We start from the raw sequence: 22,963 nt of genomic DNA, 5'->3' as shown, positions 1-22,963 counted from the left end.
GGAACTGACGCTGGAGACTTGCTTTGACGAATAGAATGAGGGAGAGGGATGCTGGGTAACCTCTGAGGCTGAGCCTTAAGACAGCTCCGCTTCTTCCTTTGTTTCTTGGAATGCTCCATCTCAACCCATGGCTATGCTGTCAAAACCCAAATGAGTCAACACTGCTGGAGAACCGTTACCGACAACCGCGTCACAGATTCCTGTGGGCAGCTAGGACCTGCTAGCTAGCTGTTGAAGTGAGGCCAGTCTCGATCTTGGCACCAACACCACGTAAAGCAGAATTACTGTGATCGACATACCACATCAGGGAAAATAAGAATTGTTTTCAATCACTAAGTTTTGGCATGGTTTGTTAAACAGCACTACTAAGAGAACTGGGGAGAAGGGATCTTCCAGGGGAAAGATACCAACAGTTATGGTAACCAACCCGTATGCTGTGTATGAATGTGTGGCACTGCACTCCTGCCCATCACCGTCTTCCCGACAGCTCTGAGAGTCCCCTTCACTCTTCTACCAGAAAAATTATGGGCCGCCTGGCTGGCTCAGACATAGAACCTGCAGCTCTGACTCTCAGGGTCGTGAGTTCAAGCCCCACACTGGGTGTGGAGCCTATTTATGACCAGTTCCAACTTTAATGACCAGCCAATCCATCACTGTTTCTAGAAAAATAGTAGCGTTAGGTTACTAAAGAAGTCTACCTGCAAAGAAAGAATTTCCATAGCTTTCTTAAAAAACGTAAGCAAAATAATGGCAAAATGTTGCCCATTTCTACCATATTTCAAATGTCTACAAAAGAATGGCTGGAGTGTAGAAGTTCTCCATGTTTGTTGAATAAACACTTTATTTATTTATTTATTAAAGATTTTATTTTGAGTAATCTCCACACCTAAAGTGGGGCTCGAACTTACAACACGACATCAAGAGTCTCACACTTGGGGCACATGGGTGACTCAGCTGGTTAAGCCACCAACTCTTGGTTGGGCTCAGGTCATGATCTCTCCGGTGGTGAGATGGAGCCCCATGTGGGGCTATGGCAGATCTGCTTGGGATTCTCTTCTCTCCCTCTGCTCCTCCCCTGCTCACACCTGCTGGGGCTCGCAGGCACTCTTTCTCTCTCTCAAATAAGTGAATCTTTTAAAAAAAAGACTCACCGACTGAGCCACCCAGGCACAGTAAATAAGTATATTCTAATTACTCATGGTCATTTATGCAAGAAGTCACTCCAATATATCATTTAAACTAAATGCCAAAATAAATTTATTTTTACTGGGTCCTAATATTTGTGGAAGTGGTAAATATAAATTTACCAAAATCTTCAATAGTACATTTTAAAAAATTATTAAATTCCTCTTTTAGGTTTTTTCCTTCAGGCAAAATTACTTAAATTCCTTTAGTTGCAAACCAGGTTTTGTAATTGTTTAATTTTTTTTTTTAAAGATTTTATTTATTTATTTGACAGAGATAGAGACAGCCAGCGAGAGAGGGAACACGCAGGGGGAGTGGGAGAGGAAGAAGCAGGCTCATAGCAGAACAGCCTGATGTGGGGCTCGATCCCATAACGCCGGGATCACGCCCTGAGCCGAAGGCAGACGCTTAACCGCTGTGCCACCCAGGCGCCCCTGTTTAATTTTTTTTAACATTTTATTTTAAAAAATTTTTTTTTAAAGATTTTATTCATTTATTTGACAGAGATAGAGACAGCCAGTGAGAGAGGGAACACAAGCAGGGGGAGTGGGAGAGGAAGAAGCAGGCTCATAGCGGAGGAGCCTGATGTGGGGCTCGAACCCACAACGCCGGGATCACGCCCTGAGCTGAAGGCAGACACTCAACCGCTGTGCCACCCAGGCGCCCCATTAAAATTTTTTTTCTTAAGATTTTATTTATTTGAAAGAGAGAGAGGGAAAGGCAGACTCCCCACTGAGCAGGGAGCCTGACACAGGGCTGGATCCCAGGACAGCGGGATCATGACCTGATCTGAAGGCAGAGGCTTAACTGAGCCACTGAGGCGCCCCTAACGTTTTATTTTTTTATTTTTTTTTTAAAGATTTTACTTATTTTATTCGGCAGAGATAGAGAGAGCCAGCGAGAGAGGGAACACAAGCAGGGGGAGTGGGAGAGGAAGAAGCAGGCTCACAGCGGAGGAGCCTGATGTGGGGCTCGAACCCATAACGCCGGGATCACACCCTGAGCCGAAGGCAGACGCTCAACCGCTGTGCCACCCAGGCGCCCCGCCCCTAACGTTTTAAAGTAATCTCCACACTCAGCCCAGGGCTTGAAATCACAAGCCTGAGATTAAGAGTTGCATGTTTTACAGACCAAACCAGCCAGGTGCCTCAAATTGTTTAGTTCTTTTTTCACGGCCTACATTTCAAGTAAATTGTACTGCTAAATTATATAAATCATTCATAGTGAATATTAATAATCCTGTGATTTCCACATGAGTTCTGTCTCTCGCATCCTTTCTGATTCTCTCTTTTTTTCTTTCTGTGTCTCTCCCTTCTCTTCTGGCCCCTCTCCATTATCTGTTGTTTCCTTTCAACTATTTTCTCTATGCTTTCCTACGAATGTGCTAATTTCAAAAGGTTGAACACAGTGTCTAGCATATGGTCAATGTTCCATAAACATTCGTCATTACTACTAACTAGTATATATTAATAGCTAACACATAATAATAGCTAATTTGTCTTTCATATAATTGTATCTATATTATAAGATATTATTATATATTATATACAGTTAGAAATATATAAAAGTTATTTTATTTATGTAATAAATGAAATAGTTATGTATTATAGTACAGGACATATTACTTATCTATTTAGCAGCTTAAAGCAGTCAAAATTTATTTTCCCCAAGTTTATGTTGATTAAGAATCCAAGTACAGCTTAGCTGCGTGCCTGTGGCTCAGGGTCTTACAAGGCTATCATCAAGATGTTGGCTGGAGCTGCAGTCTTCTCAAGGCCCAATTGAGGGAAGATCTACTTCCAAGTTCATTCACATGGCTTTTTGCAGTTCTGAGGTTGCTGACTGTTGGCTAGAAACATGCCTTCTTTCATATGAGCATTACTATAGAGTAGCTCACAGCATGGCAGCTGGCTTTGTTCAGAGCAAACAGCAAGCAAGAGATCAAAAGAGAGCACTAATGCTAGAAGCCAGTCTTTGTAATCTCCTCTGGGAAGATAAACGCCATGCCTTCTCTGCATTCTATTTGCTGGCAGTGGTCCCTAAATCCAGCCCACACTCAAGGGGGTAAAGAATAGGAGGTGGGGATGGGGGGTGGTATCCTGCAGGCTGCCTAGCACATACAATCTATAAAAATATACACAGGTACCATATAAATCTACCAAACTTGTTAGCTAGTGTTATTATATACACTGAACTTTCCTGTTTTTTTCCCTCGTATCTGCAAGTACAGACTTTTCTGTTTTGTTTGTTTTCTGATGGGTACAACAGGGAGACGGAGATTTCCTGCCCATGAATGAATATCCAGTATTTGTCCTATTTTGTTTGTTTATAGCCAGTTTCATCAGTTATTTAAATTTCGTTGTTGTTGTGGGTTTCAGGAAACTTAACAGAGTCCTGAACCTGGATCGAGCATTTTTCATCATTTTACGTTTGTGTGGTCAAGAGAGTGTGGGTGTACAACGCAAGATCACCAGTGCACTCAGATTCACCCAAACCAAAATGATGGGACGGAAGCACTAATTATTGTAGATATAAATTGCATGTATTACATGCGCTGACTTTACAGCCTTCCTGCCAAGATTCCTTTGTTTCTAGAATAACTGTTACCCAATTTCTGGGCCTTTTTCCTTTTGCTCTAATTCCTCTCAGATCACTTCAATTCATTGGCTCTTTGTTCCACTTACTATACTCCTCGTATACGCTCTAACTATTTTCTGCTCTAGAGTTCTATCCTCTACTTCTTTGCACTTGACTCAGTTTTTGAAGGGTTTTAAAGATTTTATTTATTTGAGTGAGAGAGAGAGAGAGAGAGCACGAACAGGGGGAGAGGCAGAGGGAAAGGGAGAAGTAGACTCCTGGGGGAGCAGGGAGCCCAGTGAGGGGCTAGATGCAGGGCTTGATCCCAGGACCCTGGGATCATGACCTGAGCCGAAGGCAGATGCCCAACAGACTGAGCCACACAGGCACCCCAGTTTTTGAAAGTTTCTACATGGAAACTGCAAGTTACAATCTTAAGTCATCTCAACTCAATTCGAATGACCAAATTTTGGCTTTTTAGTGCTAATCATAACATCAGCCAAAGATGAGTAGGACCTCACCTCTGCAGTCAAGGAACTGGGTCTAATTGGGAATAGAGGCATGCAAATGAAAGAATACAATAGAGTTGACGACAGGATTATAAAAATAAAAAGGCAGCTCAGTAGAGAGAATGATAAGCTCTTTAGAAACAGGGGGCACCTCGCTGGTTCAGTCAGTAGAGCATGTAACTCTTGATCTCGGGGTGGTGAGTTCAAGCCCCATGCTGGGTGCAGAGCATACTTTATTTATTTTATTTTAAAGGTTTTATTTATTCATTTGACACAGAGAGAGACAGCCAGCGAGAGAGGGAACACAGCAGGGGGAGTAGGAGAGGAAGAAGCAGGCTCCCAGCAGAGCAGGGAGCCCAATGCAGGGCTCGATCCCCGGACCCCGGGATCACGCCCTGAGCCGAAGGCAGACTGTTAATGACTGAGCCACCCAGGCACCCATAGAGCATACTTTAAAAAAAAAAATGGGGCACCTGGGTGACTTAGTCGGCTAAGCATCTGTCTTGTGCTCAGGTTGTGATCCCAGGGTCCTGGGATGGCCTCCCGCTTTGGGCTCCCTGCTCAATGGGGAGCCTGCTTCTCCCTCTCCCTCTGCGGCTCCCCCCAGTCCCACCGCTGCTGCTGGTGCTCTCCCCCCCTCTCTCAAATAAATAAAATCTTTAAAGAACAAAAAAACAAAAACAAAAAACTCTTCAGAAGCAGGGAGGACCAAGAAAGGCTTATGGGAAGAGACAGCGTTTAACCTGGGTTTTGATGTACCTATGAGCATTTTTTTACTGAATTGGGAAAGATATGTCAGAAAGGAACACAAAGTACAAAGCACGGAGGCATGAAGGGAGTTACAGCAAATCTGGGCTACTAAGAAGTGGGGAAGTTGTCCGACGACATATGTTTGCTAGCTTCTAACTCCTACACCGAGTCTATCTTTTAAGTTTGGCTGTTACTAGTTTATTGCTTCATTCCTCTACACACACTGCTCTCTGCCTTTTCTCTTTCCCCACCTCGTATAATCCTCCTCCCATCCTGCTTTCCTTTTATGGCAATTTTTTTTTTCGCATTTAGGCCCTGGATTTAATTTAGTTGGATTGGACTGTAGGAATAATGTTTCTGTACATTTGCCCAGAGGCCTTCAGCTAATGGGTGTATTCTTTACAGGCCAATAAACAGATGAATAGAGCCAGCGTGCTGTGCTGTCTTGCATGTCTGCCTCCCTTCTGTTTCCTTGCATTTCACCCATCTTCCATTGACTGAGGACCCTTTTTGAAAACTAAAATTTTCCCGGGTAACTCAAACATTTCCTTGCCTGCGTTAAGTGGCTTCTGCACCTGCCCGTTGGTTCCCTGTTTTTGGAGAACCTGTTCTCTACCCACAGGAGATCAGCCTGTGTTGGGTGGGGGCACACACTGCAGCCCCGGGAGTCCTTCCCCACTGTCAGTGAGAACCTCAGAAATTGATAGTCTCAGGGCTCTAGACGTCTGTTGCTCATTTCTGACCATTGGTCCTGTTCGTGACGCCATGTACTTCAGTGATAAACTGATGGCCGAATAGAACAGGGGCTGACCAAATCACCTTGACGAAAGGAATCTGAGGTTCTCCAAACGTGGGGACCCAAGTCTAGGCTCTGAAAACAAACGGGGAGCAATGCTAGAATAAAAGGGCCACCATGGCAGCGAGGAAGAAAAAAATTCATCAAACTACCTCAAAACAAACTGCATTCCTGAATGCCTGTAAGCCCAGCATGAAGGGAGGGATGATGGCTCCTGCTCTCACCAGTGCTTGCTGGATTTCCTCTCCTTTCCTTCTGAGCTGCTGCTGCCTGCCTGCCGTCTCCCTCTGCCTTACTCTGAACATTCTGTTCCATTTTCACGGCCCCAGCTTCAGACTCCCTCCTACAACCCCAGGAGAGCACCCCCTCCTACTGCCTGGGGAGGCTTTCCTATGCTATGGTCTCGAGCCGGGCCAGCACGTTGAGGTCATTGCTCTCTCTGCCAAATGACTGGCCTGAGTTCAGTTTGTCCATCTGTCTGAGCTTCATGGAAAACATGATTGTTGCTCTAAGCTCTCTATTATATGTCCTGCCTTAGCTCTGCTTTGCATCTGGCTTTTTTTTTGTTTCTTTCCCCACCCCCACCTTCCTGCCTTTTCTTTCCCTGACTCTCACCAGACTAGAATCACATCTGTTTTCCAGTCTCTGCACTCTCACTGCAGAGCAGATGGCGGAAGAGCAAGTTCTCAGCCAGGCAGAGGAGGAAGAGCTGGGTTTGGTACTCAGCTTTGTTCTAGAGAGTGACCAGAACCCGTGTATCTCAGAGAAGGAACATGTAATGCTCCTTTGCAGGAGCCAAAGGTGCTATTTCCTTATTTCTGATTATGTCCATTGCTCTCCCTTCCTCCCAACTAGCTAGCTTTCTTCCTTCCTTCCTTCCTCTCTCCCTCCCTCCCTCCCCTTTCTTATTCTTTTTCTTTTTCTAGTCTGTACTCTATTAAACACAATCTGCTTTGTCTACCTGTATTCTCCTTTAATTTAGCTCCTCGGGGAGATACACAATATAGACTCAAGGAGCTAACAGATAACTTGAAGCTTACACACTTTTAAATGCATGTAAAGCCAATGATTCCTCAGATTTGAGTTTCTGTAATTCAAATTTATTCCCTTCAAAGTGGAAGTATTTTTACCCGTCTAGCCATGAGGTTTCGAAGAATAAAAGCAAACACAAAGCGTTTAAAACTCTAGGATCAGAGAAAGTGTTATCTACATATTACATGATGTGGGGAAAGGTACTGTTGGAAATTAAGGCAAGCAAAGAAAGTAAGGCTACCAATTTTCTTTGGGCTTCTAATGGCATTTTGTCCTGAAGATTCCAGAAACCAAGATTCTGAGCATAAACTGAAACAAAGCCAAAAGACAGAAGAAGGCTGACAGGTCTTCTCACAGAGCCCTTCCACATTTCAAAAGGATTCAGAGGGTACTGTATTTTACAACTTTTCCTAACTGCCAACCCTCCTCTTGGATGAAACTCATGTGCTATCTCTGTATGTTTGAATATGGAATAAATAGGATTCCCGGGGGGGGGCGGGGAACCACATTCTTGAATGTGTGGGTCAAGAAAGAGGAAAAAAGAGAGAGAGATACAGGAACATAAAGGAATTTGTTGTTGTTGAAGAGATGAATGTGGAAAAAGAAACTAAGAGAGGAAGATAGAGGAATGATTCAAACACGGAAGATGGCCAGAGAAGGGGCAGACTGTCCAAAGATGAGATGGAGCTCTCTAGGTAAGAAGGAACCCAAGGTAGAGGGTGGCTGGGTACTGGGGGCTGGGGCCAGGTTGCAGGAGGGAAAAGAAGCTCATGGAAGAAAGGCGTTTGTGAGTGGGAGCCAGGCTTCCTAGGGAACAGCAGTATCACTCACTGGTGTGGTCATAACCTTTGGAATGAGGGTGTGAGTGACTGCAAATCCCCAGCCCCCTTCTCATTCCCGCCTCATCACACTCCTCTAGCCTGGCTTGCTTTCTCTCTCTCTCTCTCTCTCTCTCTCTCTCTCTCTCTCTCCCTCGCTCTCCCTCATCTCATTGTTTCAGAGTAGGCCAAATTTGAAGTCCTTCCCAGGGAGTGGCCTGTTCATCTTATTCTCCAGCCAAAGTAGAAACAGCGTGAGAAGGAGAGAGACACATTCGGCAGCCAAAGGACTCGGTGGAAAGAGCAGAGGAAAAATACACAGTGAGTTTTTTGATTGTACAAAACCCTAAACAGAGGGTGTGTGTGTGCGTGTGTGCATGTGTGTGTGTGTGTGTGTGTGTGTGTGTTGAAACTGAAAGGCTGGAGGGGGGCAATGGGGAATGTCACTGACTTAGAATTGAGTGAATATCCCATTTATCCATGGAATTTGAGAGACAAGACACCAAGATAAGCAGATGGTATTAAAAAGCCACAGGGGCGCCTGGGTGGCACAGCGGTTGGGCGTCTGCCTTCGGCTCAGGGCGTGATCCCGGCGTTATGGGATCGAGCCCCACATCAGGCTCCTCCGCTGGGAGCCTGCTTCTTCCTCTCCCACTCCCCCTGCTTGTGTTCCCTCTCTCACTGGCTGTCTCTATCTCTGTTGAATAAATAAATAAAATCTTTTAAAAAAAATTTAAAAAAATAAAAAGCCACAGTTATCAAAAAGGAAGATTAGACACTGGGGGTGAAAGTGGCCACAGAATAGGGGCAAACGTGCACCATTTAGAATATATAGTTTCCTCTGACTTGGCAGAAAAAAAGGAATGAGAATGAGAATAACGGTAAGTGATCAAAGAAGAAAATTTGAAGGAGAAATAAATGTTGGGTGAAAGAAAAGAGAGAAAGGACTGGCATCACACAGGGGACCAGGAAAAACCCTGGGCAGTCAGAGTCAGAGGCCCTACAGGTAGCCTTACCTGGACTTCAAATGCCGATGTGTTTCAAGCATCACAGCCTCTACTCTCCCAACACCCCTGTTAGATATGCTGCTCTTGGGACCCAAGGTGCTGCTGTTTCTCACCGCACTCATCATCCCCTCTGGTGAGTCCCTACCTTTAATCTTTTCTCCCTACAATGCCAGGTCCTGGGTGCATGTGGAGGGGTACATTAGAGGGCGGCATGGTGAGGGGGGGATGGTGAAACAGAGGTGCTTGTTACTGAGTTCTAGAATCACTATTAAAGAAAGGGATAGATTTACGTCTGAAAAGCAAGGGCTGGGATGAGACCAGAGATGACCTCAGACTTAGGAGGAAGTATCCTGAGAGTTATGAATATTAAGATCCACACAAATGCCTTTTAAAACAAAAAGAGGGTCACACATACATAAATGTCCAAGTAGACAGAGGAAAAAGAAGCTGGTAGACAAATGCATTCTCAAACATACGGACACAGCTAATAAGAAACTGGACCAAATACAATTCATGAAGGGAATATACACCCTCACACCTAACCCACACTAGCTCCCGCATACACATAAATGTATTCACACACATGAACACATGCCAAGCTATTCACTAAAGAAAAGCCATCACAGATTTCACAGAACGGAGCTGAAAGATTGGCCACGGAAACTGAATCTTGGGACTTCGAAGAAATCCTGCTCTAGTTTCTCATTCTGCCAGATACACACTGTGAGAAAATCATTTTGTGCCTTACTCATAGTGTAGCTAGTACGATGGCTGTGGAATTAGGACAGGACACATTAGAAGGCTGTTGGCCCCAACTGCCGAACAGGACCCCACTCCTGCTAGGGAATGAGGGCAAGAGGGCATCCCAAGTCAGGGCTTGGCAAAGCAGGGCTTTTTTTCAGGAACGTATTTTTCTTGAGTGTTTCCACATCAGCACTAATGGTCTAAGTAATTTTGTATTGAACTATATAGAAATACAATGCAGAAAAATAAATTACAACAATTTCCCCATCATTTTCTGGTTCATCTTATAAAAGCTTTACGGGGTGTAGAGCTGGAGTCATTTACCCCTTTTCTCTGTCCTTTGGTACAGACTGGACACCACTAGGAGTCAGTGGTCAACGAGGAGGTAGGTTAACCTTTGAATCTGGGCTCCTCTGTGTGTGTGTGTGTTTTTTTTTAAATATATATTTAAGTAATCTGTACCCCCAATGGGGCTCAAACTCAAGACCCTGTGATTCAAGAGTCATACGATCTTCCAACTGAGACAGTGAGGCACCCTATCTGCTGGGGTAATCAAGATAATATAGATGAATGGTCAGAGTTAAAGAACTTCTTATATAACAGAGACACATGGCCAAAGTGTGGAAAATAGGCTCTAACTCACCAGTTTCCACAATCCTATTATCCTGTTCATAAAACCTTTATTTTTTTAAACAACTGAAATACCCTGCCCAAAACCTCCTCTATGCCCAACTCTTGTTTCCACTTACCTATATACAGCTCTTATCTCACTCAGAAAATGCCACTAATCCTAACAGCTTTTTCCTACCCATGTAACAATGGAGAAGCTAACATGCAGACAGAATAAAAAAGTCATCTCAGTACTACAACGAAATTCTGGTACTAATGGACAGAACCCAAAAGTTTTGGCTTCCAAGTGGCCACTTCCTTCAGTTTGATGATGGAAACTCCAATCAAACATCTCCACCCTGCCTCCAGACATTCAACATTATTATAATTTATCTCTTACTTTTCCCAACCCTTGAGAGCACAGCAGTATGTAACCCATTAATGGACCATAAAATCAAATTAGCAGATCACAATGGGTAATTTTTAATGAATTAGTACAGATGAAAATAAAAACGGAGTACATTCCAAGAATACTGCAAGAGTAAAGCATTATCTTATTAAACTTGTTTCAATTTTCTATGTGTGCATTGGGGCACAGTATAATTTCTTCCTGTGCATCCTGGCACAAAAAGATAAAAATATAGAAACAACTTTTTTATCTGCTGTGGGTAAAGAGGTCTGAATCCCAAACTTTCTGAACCTACATCAGAGTTCAGCATTATCCAAAAAATTTTTTGCATTTGTTTCTCTGGGGTTAAGGTCTAGTCCTTGTCTACACATTTGGGATGCTTTCCTAGCAGAAATGTAGGACTAAAAATGCCTACTTAAGGGGCACCTGAGTGGCTCAGTTGGTTAGGTGTCTGCCTTTGGCTCAGGTCATGATACCCGGGGTCCTGGAATAGAGCCCCGCATGGGTCTGTCTGCTCAGCAGGGAAGCCTGCTTCTCCCTCTGTCCCCCTGCCCTCCCCTTGTGGGCATGCTCTCTCTTTCTCTCACGTGCACTCTAATAAATAAAATCCTTTAAAAAAACTGCCTAGTTAAGATTTCTTTTCAGAGAACACGAATTCTAGGTAAGCATTTATACGGTGGTGGTAGGTCACGGAAAAGGAGGATAATCTGAGAAATATACCAAAAACAAGTACTCTGTCCAGAAATTCTGAGGTGACAGCAGGGACTCACTCTCAACCCCTCTGCTCTCGCACTGGTTCACTTGTATTTCTGTGAGTGGCTGGACTGGAATGCAGCTAGAGAGGAAGGGAACAGGCGGCACTGGGCTACACCCTGGAGAGGTTCCACTTTCCTCTTAACGGTTTTTGGAATGACTCGGGCTAGTGGTTTTTCAGATGTCCTGGGGGATTGGAACAGACTTGGATTTCTCTTACCAAAACGTCTCCTGAAATACGAAAGCTAATGCTGAGTGTTAACTATAAAAAGGCTCTTTTGTCAGATCTGATGACTTTCTACCTGGAATTTTTTTAAAAAGGGATGATGTAAGCAGTTAGGAAGGGAAATTGCTTCAAAATGTATTATTTGAGTTTTGCCTCTGCCCCAATGATCAATAGCTCTGGCATGCTTTATAAAAATGCTATTTTCTCCAGACTAAACAAGGCATTTAGTCGCTGAAGTTTAAGAAAGAAGTCAAAGCAAACTGAATTTGCTGACCCCTGCTGGGCAAACCAGATTATGATGATAAGTCATCTACAATAAAGGATAATTATAGATGGGATATTTATTAAATATTTGGATGTTCACATTGTGTTGTTATTTTGCTTTTTAAAGTTGAGACAATTTGTTTTGGGTAGTGCTGTTATAGTTTCAGATATGGTTTTCTAAGTGTATCCTAATAGATTCCACCCTAAGACCTGGACCATTTATTTTTATTTCTCCTCCTGTCTTTATTTTCCAATGATCAACTGCAAGGTATTCTCTACAAACATCCCCTCCCCTCTTCTCACCTCACTTCTCACTGAGCAGCAGAAAATCATCAACATCGCCTTTGGTGAACATCCCTGATGTAAGCACTTCAGCAAACTGATGTCCAATTATTTCAAACCTGTAATTATCGAAATCAGTGTCTTTGGCAAAGGCAATTTTCACTTAAAATAAGTATTGCAAAGAGGTCATCAATCCATTGTACTTGTAGTAAGCTGTATCATCTTGAGTAAATTATTTACTTGTCTGGTGCTCAATTTTATCATCTGTAAAAGCAGATTTTATTAAATGGTGCCTGGCACATAGTAAACCCAAATTAGCTATTACATTATTATCTGGTAGGACAATGAAAAGTTATTCTTCTATTCTTAAACTTAAAAGTCTAACTGAGAAAGGGGATGCCTGGGGAGGATTATCTGATGGGCATGTAGATAAAGGAGACAAAGGGAAAAGGATATTCTAGGCTAGGACTTTATGGGTATATTCATGGAAGTGGGAAACTGTGACATTTGTTTGGGTTGTGGGGGAAAGAACTCTAGTTGGGAAGCAAACAACGAAAAGCGTGGCATACTCGTTATGTGTTGGCAACTGTGCTAGACAGGTTTCACTTACTTGAAGTGCAAGAATGGGAGGAAGACAGAGAATGCTCAAAAAATCTTCGCTCGGCCTGGTGGCTCAATTCGTTAAGCATCTGCCTTCAGCTCAGGTCATGGTCCCAGGGTCCTGGGATCAAGCCCCAGGTAGAGGCTCCCTGCTCAGCAAGGAGTCCGCTTCTCCCTCACCCTCTGCCCCTCCCCCTGCTCATGTTTTCTCTCTCAAATGAATAAATAAAATCTCTATAAAAATTTTTTTTAAGATTTTATTTATTTATTCGACAGAGATAGAGACAGCCAGTGAGAGAGGGAACACAAGCAGGGGGAGTGGGAGAGGAAGAAGCAGGCTCATAGCAGAGGAGCCTGATGTGGGGCTCGATCCCATAACGCTGGGATCACGCCCTGAGCCGAAGGCAGACGCTTAACCACTGTGCCACCCTGGCGCCCCTCTATAAAATTTTTTTTTAATTAAAAAAAATAAATGTTTCCTTTTTTGTTTATTCAGATGACGTGACTCCAGTGACTTCAGAAACATTCACAGAAGATCCTAGTAAGCTATCTTTTTTCTTTGTTTTCATACTAAAAATAGAAGGATTGAAGGTGATGTCTGTACAGATAAATGAGGAGTAGAAAAGAGGTAAGTGGGCACTCTGAGCTCATGCAGACCCTAGTGTCTGTCTCAGATACCACTGATGCTGTGAACATGTCCTATCTTTTCTATTTCCTTCTGTGAGAGTCCCCTACATGAGCCCAAGAGGCCATGTCCTTTCACTTCTTGCCTCCTTTTAGATCATCCCTTTATCCGGCTTCCCTTTCCCACTTTTCCCTGCCTGTGTTTTTTTATTCCCTGTGCTATATCTTTGCAGATCTGGTGAATGAGCCCTCTACAGATGAAACAGGTAAGCTTTACTACCGCTTTTAAAATGGCATGATTCTTGTTAATATCCACAATATTTATTCCAGCTTTTGAATTAATCCTGTATTTTTATTTAAGAAAGGGATAGAGGGATTGGGGGTGTTTTGTTCAGTGACAGTGGGATAAAAGGAAAGAGAGTCCCCCAGTTCTCTAAAAAGATGAAACAAAGTGGATGAATAGCTAAAATAAGGCATGTATAATAAAGTATAATGTCAGTAGGCCAAATATTCTTTAAAAAATTCACAATTACTTCAATTAACTCTATTCCCTTGGATATAATACATAAACCCAGCCATAGCCTTAACTTTGCCCTGATATCTCCATTCTCCCTCTTTCTCAATTTTTTTTTGTTGTTTTTTAGGGGGGATGGGAGGGACAGAGAGAGAATCTGAAGCAGGCTCCAGGCCCAGTGCAGAGTCTGCCCGGGGTTTGATCTCAAGACCCCTAGATCATGACCTGAGCTGAAACCAAGAGTCAGACGCTTAACTGCTTAACGGACTGAGCTGCCCAGGCGCCCCTCCATTCTTCCTTTTGCTCCTCTGCCTTCCCCTTTGCCAGTTCAAAGCCCTCCTCACACCTGCTGTTTTGTGCCTTTTCAGTTCTGGCCGATATCGAGCCTTCCACAGATGACCTGGGTGAGTTCAGATCTGGGATCCCAGGGCCACTGGGGCCATTCTGGGCTTTCCCCAGAGCCCATTATGAAAGGCAGTACAGCTGGCTATGGACTCAAAATAGACAGGACTACAGTTTATGTACCACATTCTTCCAATAGTTCAATATAAATTAATGGTATTTTTGATCCCTTAAAAGCAGGGACTGTGCTGGATGTTTGATGTACAAAATACCAATGTGTGAAACTTTCCCTCAAAGTTTCCAAGCATGGGTGGGTAAAGGCAAGACAAACATATAAACAGATCAATGTCTGGGAAGCTAGGAAACTTCTTAGAAGTAATGGTTGAACCGATTCTTGAAAGAAGAATTGGAGCCAGCCAGGCAGTCAAAGAGGGAACGGTACGTTCAATGATGTGAACACAAAATAGAGCTTGGCACATTGAGGAAACTGAGGTGTTTTTTTAAATGATTTGGGCAAAATCTACAAGAAACAAGTGGTAGATTATTTTTAAGAAATAGTTACTGAAAACCTACTACTTAGTGCCAGGAATATAAAGGTGAACAAAACCGATTTCCTTTTACTCAATATTTTTTGTCTAATACACAAGATAAACAAAGAGATAATTTTATTCAGTTTCACAAAATGCCATAATCAGGATAAGCAAAAGCTACGGAAGACTAAAGAGTCCTTGAGTATATTCAGTGCTGGAGGTTAGGAAAGGCTTCTATACAGGGCACACTGACTAAGTTGCTTCTCAAAGGACAAGCAGAAGTGAATCAAGTAAATAGGGAGAAGAGCTTTTGGGTAAAGAAAACACTATGTGTGAAGGCTTAGAAGGGAAATAAAAACCCATCAGAATAGTTTAGACAAAGAAAGGTCCCCATCAGATTTGTGAATTGGAAATCCAGCCAGTATGCTATTGCATTAGTCCCAATAAAAGATGATGGCCTGAACTCACTGAGGTGAAGGTAGGGAGAATTAAGTGTGACCTATGAGAGGGGACTCTTGAGGTGATGTCCAATGTCCTGTTGGGTAGAGATGGTGGAACCATTCATTCACTGAAGAACAATGTGAATTGGTGAAGGGAAAGGTAGGACAGTACAAGATATGTTAGATTTGAAGGATATTTGAAAAATCTACGAACTCTTCCATAAAATGGCAGGTGGCTTCCAGAGCTTAGAAGAGATCTGGGCTGGAGGTAGAGGTTTGAGAATTCTCAGCATGTAAGCCTGCAACTGAAACCAGGGGATAGATGAGATCACCTAGCACATTTCCCACAGCATTCTATCTATCAGCAAATCTTCCTTTTTTATTTTTTATTTATTTATTTTTATTTTTTTAAGATTTATCTGAGAGAGAGAGAGAATGAGATCACGAGCAGGGGGGAAAGGTAGAGAGAAAAGCAGACTCCCCTCTGAGCAGGGAGCCCAATGCAGGGCTCGATCCCAGGGCCCCAGGATCATGACCTGAGCCAAAGGCAGACGCTTAACCTACTAAGCCACCAGGTTCCCCAATCAGCAACTCTTCCAATGGCATTTTGACACATAACTCCCATGGTTAGTGTCTTCCCAAGACTCATCTTACTCCTTGACTTACTATTCATTCTACAAGTAAGGCCCATATTTAACTTGACCTTAGGTTACGTTTGGCTATGGCTGTGACCTTTGCTATTTGCTGAATAACTTTTATCTAAGAACCCATGATGATGTATTCGATTTACAGAGAAGAAATTTTCTTTTATGAGTAAGAGCTTCTGCAGGATAACAATCTTTTCTCTCCTTAGCTGTAGGATGAAGCTCTTCTGGGCATATGGCTCCTTGCCTTGTGTCCCTACTAAATTTGCCTCTTATCAACAAAAGGAAGATACTCACAATGAAAATCCATTTTTCAATTCTAGAAGAGGAGAAAGGCAAAATCGTATTTCCCATCCTAAATTCTTTTTTTAAAAAAGATTTTATTTATTTATTTGACAAGAGAGAGACAGCCAGCGAGAGAGGGAACACAAGCAGGGGGAGTGGGAGAGGAAGAAGCAGGCTCCCAGCGGAGGAGCCTGATGTGGGGCTTGATCCCATAACGCTGGGATCACGCCCTGAGCCGAAGGCAGACGTTTAACGACTGAGCCCCCCAGGCGCCCCCCCATCCTAACTTCTAAACCTCTCCAATTCTGTGGAATAAAACAGCCCATTGTGGGTTTTCTGTTAGAAGTTGCTAAAAGCATTATCAACTCATTTGTTTCATTTGTAAGTGAGGCAACATGACAGTTGTGGAAGTAACGGCTACTAGAACTCGTAATGACTGAATAAAATTTCTGCCTTCCAGCTTCTGCTACTGATAAAAACACCACAACAGGTATGAATGCCATTTGCATGTCTTTTTCTTCAGCTTTCTTCTTGGGGACTCATACCTCCCTGTTCTCATACCTCCCTAAGGATACTTAGTATACCTTCTAGTTTGCTTCCAGTTCTTTCTCAAAGAATATTTTTAGTGCCATTTAGTGCCATTCATTCTTACACTCCTTTTTTTTTGAGCTCCTATCCTCAAGCTCGTGGGGAAAAGACGGGACCACTGCTGCATGGTCCCGAAACAGTCCTCTTCCTAAACTACCTTTGGACTTTCTGTGGTGGTTAGTGAGTTGGGAAGTGACTGCAAGGACTCGGTATTACTCTGGTTGTCATGGCCAAAGTTGCTCTATTGTACTGATGGTTCTGATGTGCATCTAGGATTGGAAACTACTAAAACAGAAACTGTGACCCACCTAAGAATTCTAATTCTTTAGAACGGGGTTAAAAGCATCTCAATTTTATATTTCATATGGCCACCTGGATAACCCTAGAAAGACTTTCCTAGAAGAACCCTCAGAGATTATTTTATCTACTTCTGCTTCCAGGTAGGAAAGCACCTAACTTTTATTTCAGCCAATTTCCTACTGTTCTCTTTTGGTGAACAGGGAGGGCATTCCCCAACTTGCAATGATTCTGCGTAGAGACTACTTTGTATTTTTTCCCCATTCTATCTACCTTCTTCATCTCTTGAATCCTTTGTTTATCCCTGTTTTCTGTGTTGGACTTCTTCAGATTGCCGGGACGAAAAATTTGCTTGCACGAGACTCTACTCTGTGCATCGGCCAGTCAAGCAATGCATTCATCAGTTATGTTTCACAAGGTAAGGGATCCCAGGATATGCAGAAAACATCATCCATGGTAGTGTTTCCACATCAGTAACTGTTTCATGAGCACCCACGATGGGACTTCAGTTTTTGGTGGCACCGAAGTTCTTAACATGATCCTCCTAGCTCTTCCTGCTGGTGCCAGACAGAACCCGGAGTCAGAACCGAGGTATATGGAGAGCACACTGACCAATAAGACTCGATGCTAGAAGGCAAGTGGGATGAAGGCTGGGGGAAGGGTAGTATGAGAGACATACTGGTACAGTGAGTCTATTACTTCATAGAAAAAGGCTGAAGCGAAAGATCCAACTCTAAAGGTAGAAAATAGCAGGGAGGAATATTACACTTGACTCTAGGTAGAGTGCACGAAGTATCACTAAGGAGAATAATTCATACCACTCCATCCCTTGCACTCCTCTGGGAGGGATTGAAGCAGTCCAAAATAATCAAGGAAATTCAGAGAAAAGGAAAACAGATGGGGGGGGGTACAGGAGCTGAGCAGGCACCCTTGGCCTAGGCTAGTTCTCCCTCCCAGTGCTTTTTTCCATCTCCTTCCTTAACCATGTTCCTGGGACTACGGCAGTTTACGACGTATGTACATCATCAACAATGAGATCTGCTCTCGTCTTGTCTGTAAAGAACATGAAGTTATGAAAGGTAAGATGTCGTCTGGGTTTTAGTGGGGAGGGGCAGTTATGAGAGAGGTGAGTAGAAACACGGTCCTAATGGATCCAGGATCTGGCTTCTGAGGAGGGCTTTAGGCCACCTCCCTAACCCCCATCAATCCCTGCTCCACCAAGTTATGCTAAATACGCAAACTAAGTGAAGAAGTATGCTTCATATATAAGAAAAGTACGCTTGGGGCTCTTTCCAGCTGGGTTGTAACCCCCAACCTCTGCTATACTTAGAGCTTTCGGAAGCTCTAGCTGCTTTGAAATTCACTGGGGTTCTAGGTGAAAAGGGCAAGTCAGGGGTACCTGGCTGGCTCAGTCTGGGGAGCATGAAACTCTTGATCTTGGGGTCAGGAGTTTGAGCCACTCATTGGGTATCGAGATTACTAGAAAAAAAAAATGAAAACTTTTTAAAAAAGTCAAGGCAGCCATTACAAATAATAGACTAATAGTCGGCAGCCATGTTCATAAAGAAACACTCTGTAAAAAAAAAAAAAAAAGAAGAAGAAAAGAAAAGGAAAAAACCCCACTAATTTGGAGACACTGATGTTTGTAGAGGGCCTACAAGTAAATAAAAATCCAGCCTGGACATTAAGAAGCTGGCAACATTTTAACCAGTCTACCAATTCCAGGAACCATTTACATTACTTATTGTGAAAATTTAGAAGTAAACCAGGGTAGAAAAACTTTATAAAGATGATTACAAGGGTCCAAAGTGTGTGGTTATAAACCGTGCATTGTGGGAACAAAGATACTTGTCACCTTCCCTATGGCCAGCCCCAAACGACAAGTGTGGTTGGTGAAGGCACCAAAGACAAAGCCCCTTCTGACTCAGCAGCCCATCTTGCACTGAGCTCCTGAGTAAGAGCTGTAGTTAACTTCGCAGAAGGAAACTTGCTACTTGCCCCCATAGGCCTTGTGCAAGCCACCTGCAAGGGAAGCACCTTGAGACTGAGGATGAGTGTTTGGGACTCTAGGCACTTTCAAATGTCTCAGGGGACTTACTAAAATTAGCTATTTGCACACAGTAAACACTTAAATATATAGTGAATAATTGAAACTCATTTTTTTTTTTTGCTATTAATAAATCCATGATTATAAGAATTGGGAGCTAGGTATACAGAGGAACCTAAAATTTACTGGCCACCTGTGCTGGGTACTTTGCATACATTATTTCATTTTAATACTCACAACTATACTATTGAGGCAGGTATTTCATGCTTATACTGGAAGGGATAGCGAGGTTCAGCAAAGTTAGGAAACTTTCTAGTAAGTAATAAATAACCAGTAAGTTGCCCATCTGGGGTTCTAGCCCAGATCTACTTCTCTTCAAACTTTCACTACGCACCCTACAGTCTTCTCTTTCTCTTAAAACAGGAGCTCTTGTTATCTTTTTGTATTGCCCCCCCATTATGCTCTGCTTCTCTTCTAGACGAACTTTGCCGTCAGATGGCTGGTTTACCCCCAAGGCGACTCCGTCGCTCCAACTACTTCCGACTTCCTCCCTGTGAAAATGTGAATTTGCAGAGACCCAGTGGTCTGTGATCATCAAGGAAGAGGAAAGAAGAATGTGTGGGTGGGAGGAAGAGAATGCTCTAGCAAGAGGGAACTCCTTCTTGTTCAACCATCGTCCGCTAACCCATAGACATTAGTATTTCTTAAACCAATCCCTTTGCAGTGTCTAGCTTTCACCTCCACTCCCTGATTTTTCACCAAGACTGGTAACATAAAGTCTATATTATTGCATGGTTTAGTTGCTTCTCAGTATCACAGACGTAGATTAATGGTAACCATGTGGCTTGTATGCAAACATTCTACATACAATTTCAAAGGAAAATAACCTTTAGGTTAATATTTACTAACAAATCTGTCTGAAATAGATCTTAGGGTGGAAGAAGCTGTTGCTGTCCATTTTGGCTAGCCACAGAACTCCATTTATTTGATTTTCAAGAGTTTCCTAGATTAACGCCTCATTCATTTACATACTCCTCTTTACTCTTATTTTAACTATTTTGCTGGATTTGCCTGCTCAAGTCTTCCTTAAGAGTCACGGTAACTTTTCGTAGTCCTAGAGAATTCCCCAGCACCAAGAGTTACACAATCCTACTGACAACATATAAAGACCCAAGTTGAGGTCTGCTAAGTTCAGAGGTCAAGGATAAAGCGAGAGGAATAGGCTACATATGGAACTGGAACTCATGGTTCCTTATTCACTTTTTCATGCAGTTGTCTAATTGGCAAGTAGGGGTACAAAATCCCGTATACTTATTTTTGGTCATATAGGGGTTAGCCCACCCTTGCAAATTAGACAATGTAATGGGAAATCATACCATTGGTCTGAGTTTCCTTGACTTGTCAATACTTTTCATCCTCATCACTAAACAAAATTTGTAGAGATTACTATGCAAATAGACTCTGGAATAACCTGATTTGGTCAGGTCAGAAGGGCATTCAGACCTAAATTTTAACAGGCAGATCAAGCTTACCTAATGGTTTATAAGAAAGAGTAAAAGAAACACAATATTCAGACAACCTACATTCTTATCCTGGTTCTTCTAGCAGTAACCAGGTAAACCAGTAAACCAGGTTAAATTTCCCATCTTTAACACAACATAAATTTACGCTGGTTCTAAGGTATATTTTCATTTGTGATTCTCAAGATTTAAATGCATTATTTGAATTTCCTGAAGCCTAGCTGCAGTCTAATTCATAACCACCATGTCTGCTTCATAAGGGGAGAAATATATTAAGACAGCAGTCCACAACATCATAGAAAAAAATCCCGTTGTAAGTTACCAATTACATACTATAGATCCTTCTATCTGAATAACTTAGTAACTTTCCAAAGCAGCCCACAAAATTCAACTAAAAAGTAGGAGACTTTGAGGCAAGTTATACCCTCAGAATTCCTCTGTTTGGTAGGGTTGGATTAATTTCCGATTGAAGAAAACTATGTAAATGAGCATCAGACTCTTGCTGTTAAGAAACTATTTAGTTTAATGGAATTTGCACAACCCATTAAAGAGAAATGCTAGGAAAAGACCCAAAGCATGTGATCTCTGCTCTACAGCCTCTAAAAGTATATATCCTCATATATAGAGGTATTAAGTGGATATTATACCCACTGTAGAGAAATCTTATTGGTACAGAATTTCTACGAATCATTTAAGAATCGCACCATGAACGGGACCCTCTTACTGTATACTGAATGAGGCGGCATCCCCACCACAATGCACCTCAATCCCAGTTTTGTGCATATTGCAGATTAAACATTTTAAAATAAATTTTTCTTAATTCCTTTTCAGAAGAATGGTCTTTCATCTATTTCTTTCTCTCATATATTTAGAATGACGTGAATTTGTGCTTTTTACATTTTTAAAGATTTTATTTATTCATTTATTTGCGAGGGAGAGAGCGCACGCGGGAGTGGGGGTGGGGGCGGGGCGGAAGCAGAGAGAGAGGGACAGGCAGATTCTGTGCTAAGCACGGAACCGGATCCCAGGACACCAAGATCAGGGCCTGAATGAAATCAAGAGTCCATCACTCAACCGATGAGCCACCCAGGGGCCCCTAAGTTGTTGTGTTTTTGGGTTTTTTTTTTAAGATTTATTTCTTTTAGAGAAAGTGCAGTGGAGAGGAGCAGAGGGAGAGAGAATCTCAAGCTGACTTTGCACTGAGTGCGGAGCCCGACTCGGGGCTCCATCTTACAACCCAGAGATCATGACCAGAGCCCAAAACAAGAGTCTGAGGCTTAACTGCACCACCCAGGTGCCCCCCACCCCAATTTAAGCTTTTATCCCACTTTGCAAAAGGAGCACTGGTGTTGCTCTAGTCCCCTATTCTCTATTGTACCCGTTCTCACTCCACAATTTTGCCATCAGTACTCCAACACAGCCAATTTACTCTCCTCCGGGAAATCCCTCAATTCATGAGAAATTTCTTTTTATTTTCTACCCCCTTTGGACCCAACGGTCTTGCTAGGTAAAGCTTCATGCTTTACTCTTGCTTCTCTTCTACTTGATCATGTTCCAGTGTTTTCCCATCTCACTGTTCTTACGTTCTCTATCTTTTTTACTACTGATGTGTAAACCAATATTTATAACTTGCTTCCCATTCTTTTCTTATGCTTCTAAATTCTTATTTTCCTCCACAACCTTCCCATAAGAACAGTCCCAGGTCAGTTTCAGGACGTTGATTTGGTCCTGGTTTTTTTTGTTTTTTTGTTTTTCATATTTATTTATTTTAGAGAGAGAGAAAGAGTGGAGGGAGGGGCAGAGGGAGAGAATCCCAAGCTAACTCCCTGCTGAACATGGAGCCCAACAAGGGGCTAGGCTGGAGTAAGGGGGGTGTACATCTCACGACCTGAGCTGAAACCAAGAGTGGGTTGCTCAACAGTCTGAGCCACCCAGGAGTCCCAGTCCTGTTCTTTACCTCTGTATTTTTTTTTAAAAAAAGATTTTATTTATTTGAAAGAGAGAGCACACGTGAGAATGTGTGTGCACNGGTGGGGGGGGGGGGGGGGGGCCGGGGGGGGGGGGGGGGGGGATGATAATTTGAGAGAGAGCACGAGAGGAGTGAGGGTCAAAGGGAGAAGCAGACACCCCGCTGAGCAGGGAGCCCGACGCGGGGCTCGATTCTAGGACCCTGGGATCATGACATGAGCCGAAGGCAGACGCTTAACTGACTGAGCCACCCAGGTGCCCTGTTTACCTCTGTATTCTTGCCCACTGGCAGAATTTTATTTACCTCCTTGTTTTTTACCCTTACCCCATTTCTGATGTTCTAGTTTCTATTCCCTGTTTCTCCCATGAACGGATTTGAAAACCTTTTATTCTTTTAGGCTATTAATACTATCCCTTTCATGGTGAACACAAATGATAACCCTCTTCAGTGAGGAATTTATATTTTGATGAAAAATAATTATTTGAACCCAAACACTGCATCTTAATCTTGGAATTAAAGGACTTGGTGAAAGTATCTTTAGGCAGGAGCACCTGGGTGGCTTCCGGTGGCTAAGCATCTGCCTTCAGCTCACCTGTGGCTCA

The 22,963-nt window shown here is 42.9% G+C and overlaps 1 protein-coding gene across 5 annotated transcripts; it reads left to right on the top strand.

Annotated features, from left to right (window-relative positions):
• The first annotated feature begins 7,446 nt into the window (after positions 1-7,446).
• MFAP5 (microfibril associated protein 5) lies at positions 7,447-21,231 on the top strand. 5 transcript variants are annotated; one of them, XM_034645762.1, is made up of 11 exons: positions 7,447-7,544; positions 7,850-7,988; positions 8,748-8,807; positions 9,768-9,803; positions 13,058-13,102; positions 13,419-13,451; positions 14,068-14,103; positions 16,401-16,430; positions 17,156-17,243; positions 17,831-17,904; positions 19,351-21,231. In XM_034645762.1, exons 3-11 carry the CDS (start codon positions 8,750-8,752, stop codon positions 19,461-19,463), a joined length of 513 nt encoding a protein of 170 aa, XP_034501653.1. In that variant the 5' UTR covers positions 7,447-7,544; positions 7,850-7,988; positions 8,748-8,749; the 3' UTR covers positions 19,464-21,231. The 5 variants fall into 5 exon arrangements, with proteins under 5 accessions (XP_034501653.1, XP_034501650.1, XP_034501651.1 ...); XM_011237198.3 differs by lacking the exon at positions 7,447-7,544 and having other exon boundaries at positions 7,746-7,988; XM_034645759.1 differs by lacking the exons at positions 8,748-8,807; positions 9,768-9,803 and having other exon boundaries at positions 7,458-7,544; positions 7,855-7,988.
• The last annotated feature ends 1,732 nt before the right edge of the window (positions 21,232-22,963 follow it).

The sequence above is a fragment of the Ailuropoda melanoleuca genome, chromosome 16 (assembly GCF_002007445.2).
Source record: "Ailuropoda melanoleuca isolate Jingjing chromosome 16, ASM200744v2, whole genome shotgun sequence".
NCBI classification, from domain to species: domain Eukaryota; kingdom Metazoa; phylum Chordata; class Mammalia; order Carnivora; family Ursidae; genus Ailuropoda; species Ailuropoda melanoleuca.
This window is presented reverse-complemented; position numbering and strand designations above follow the sequence as displayed.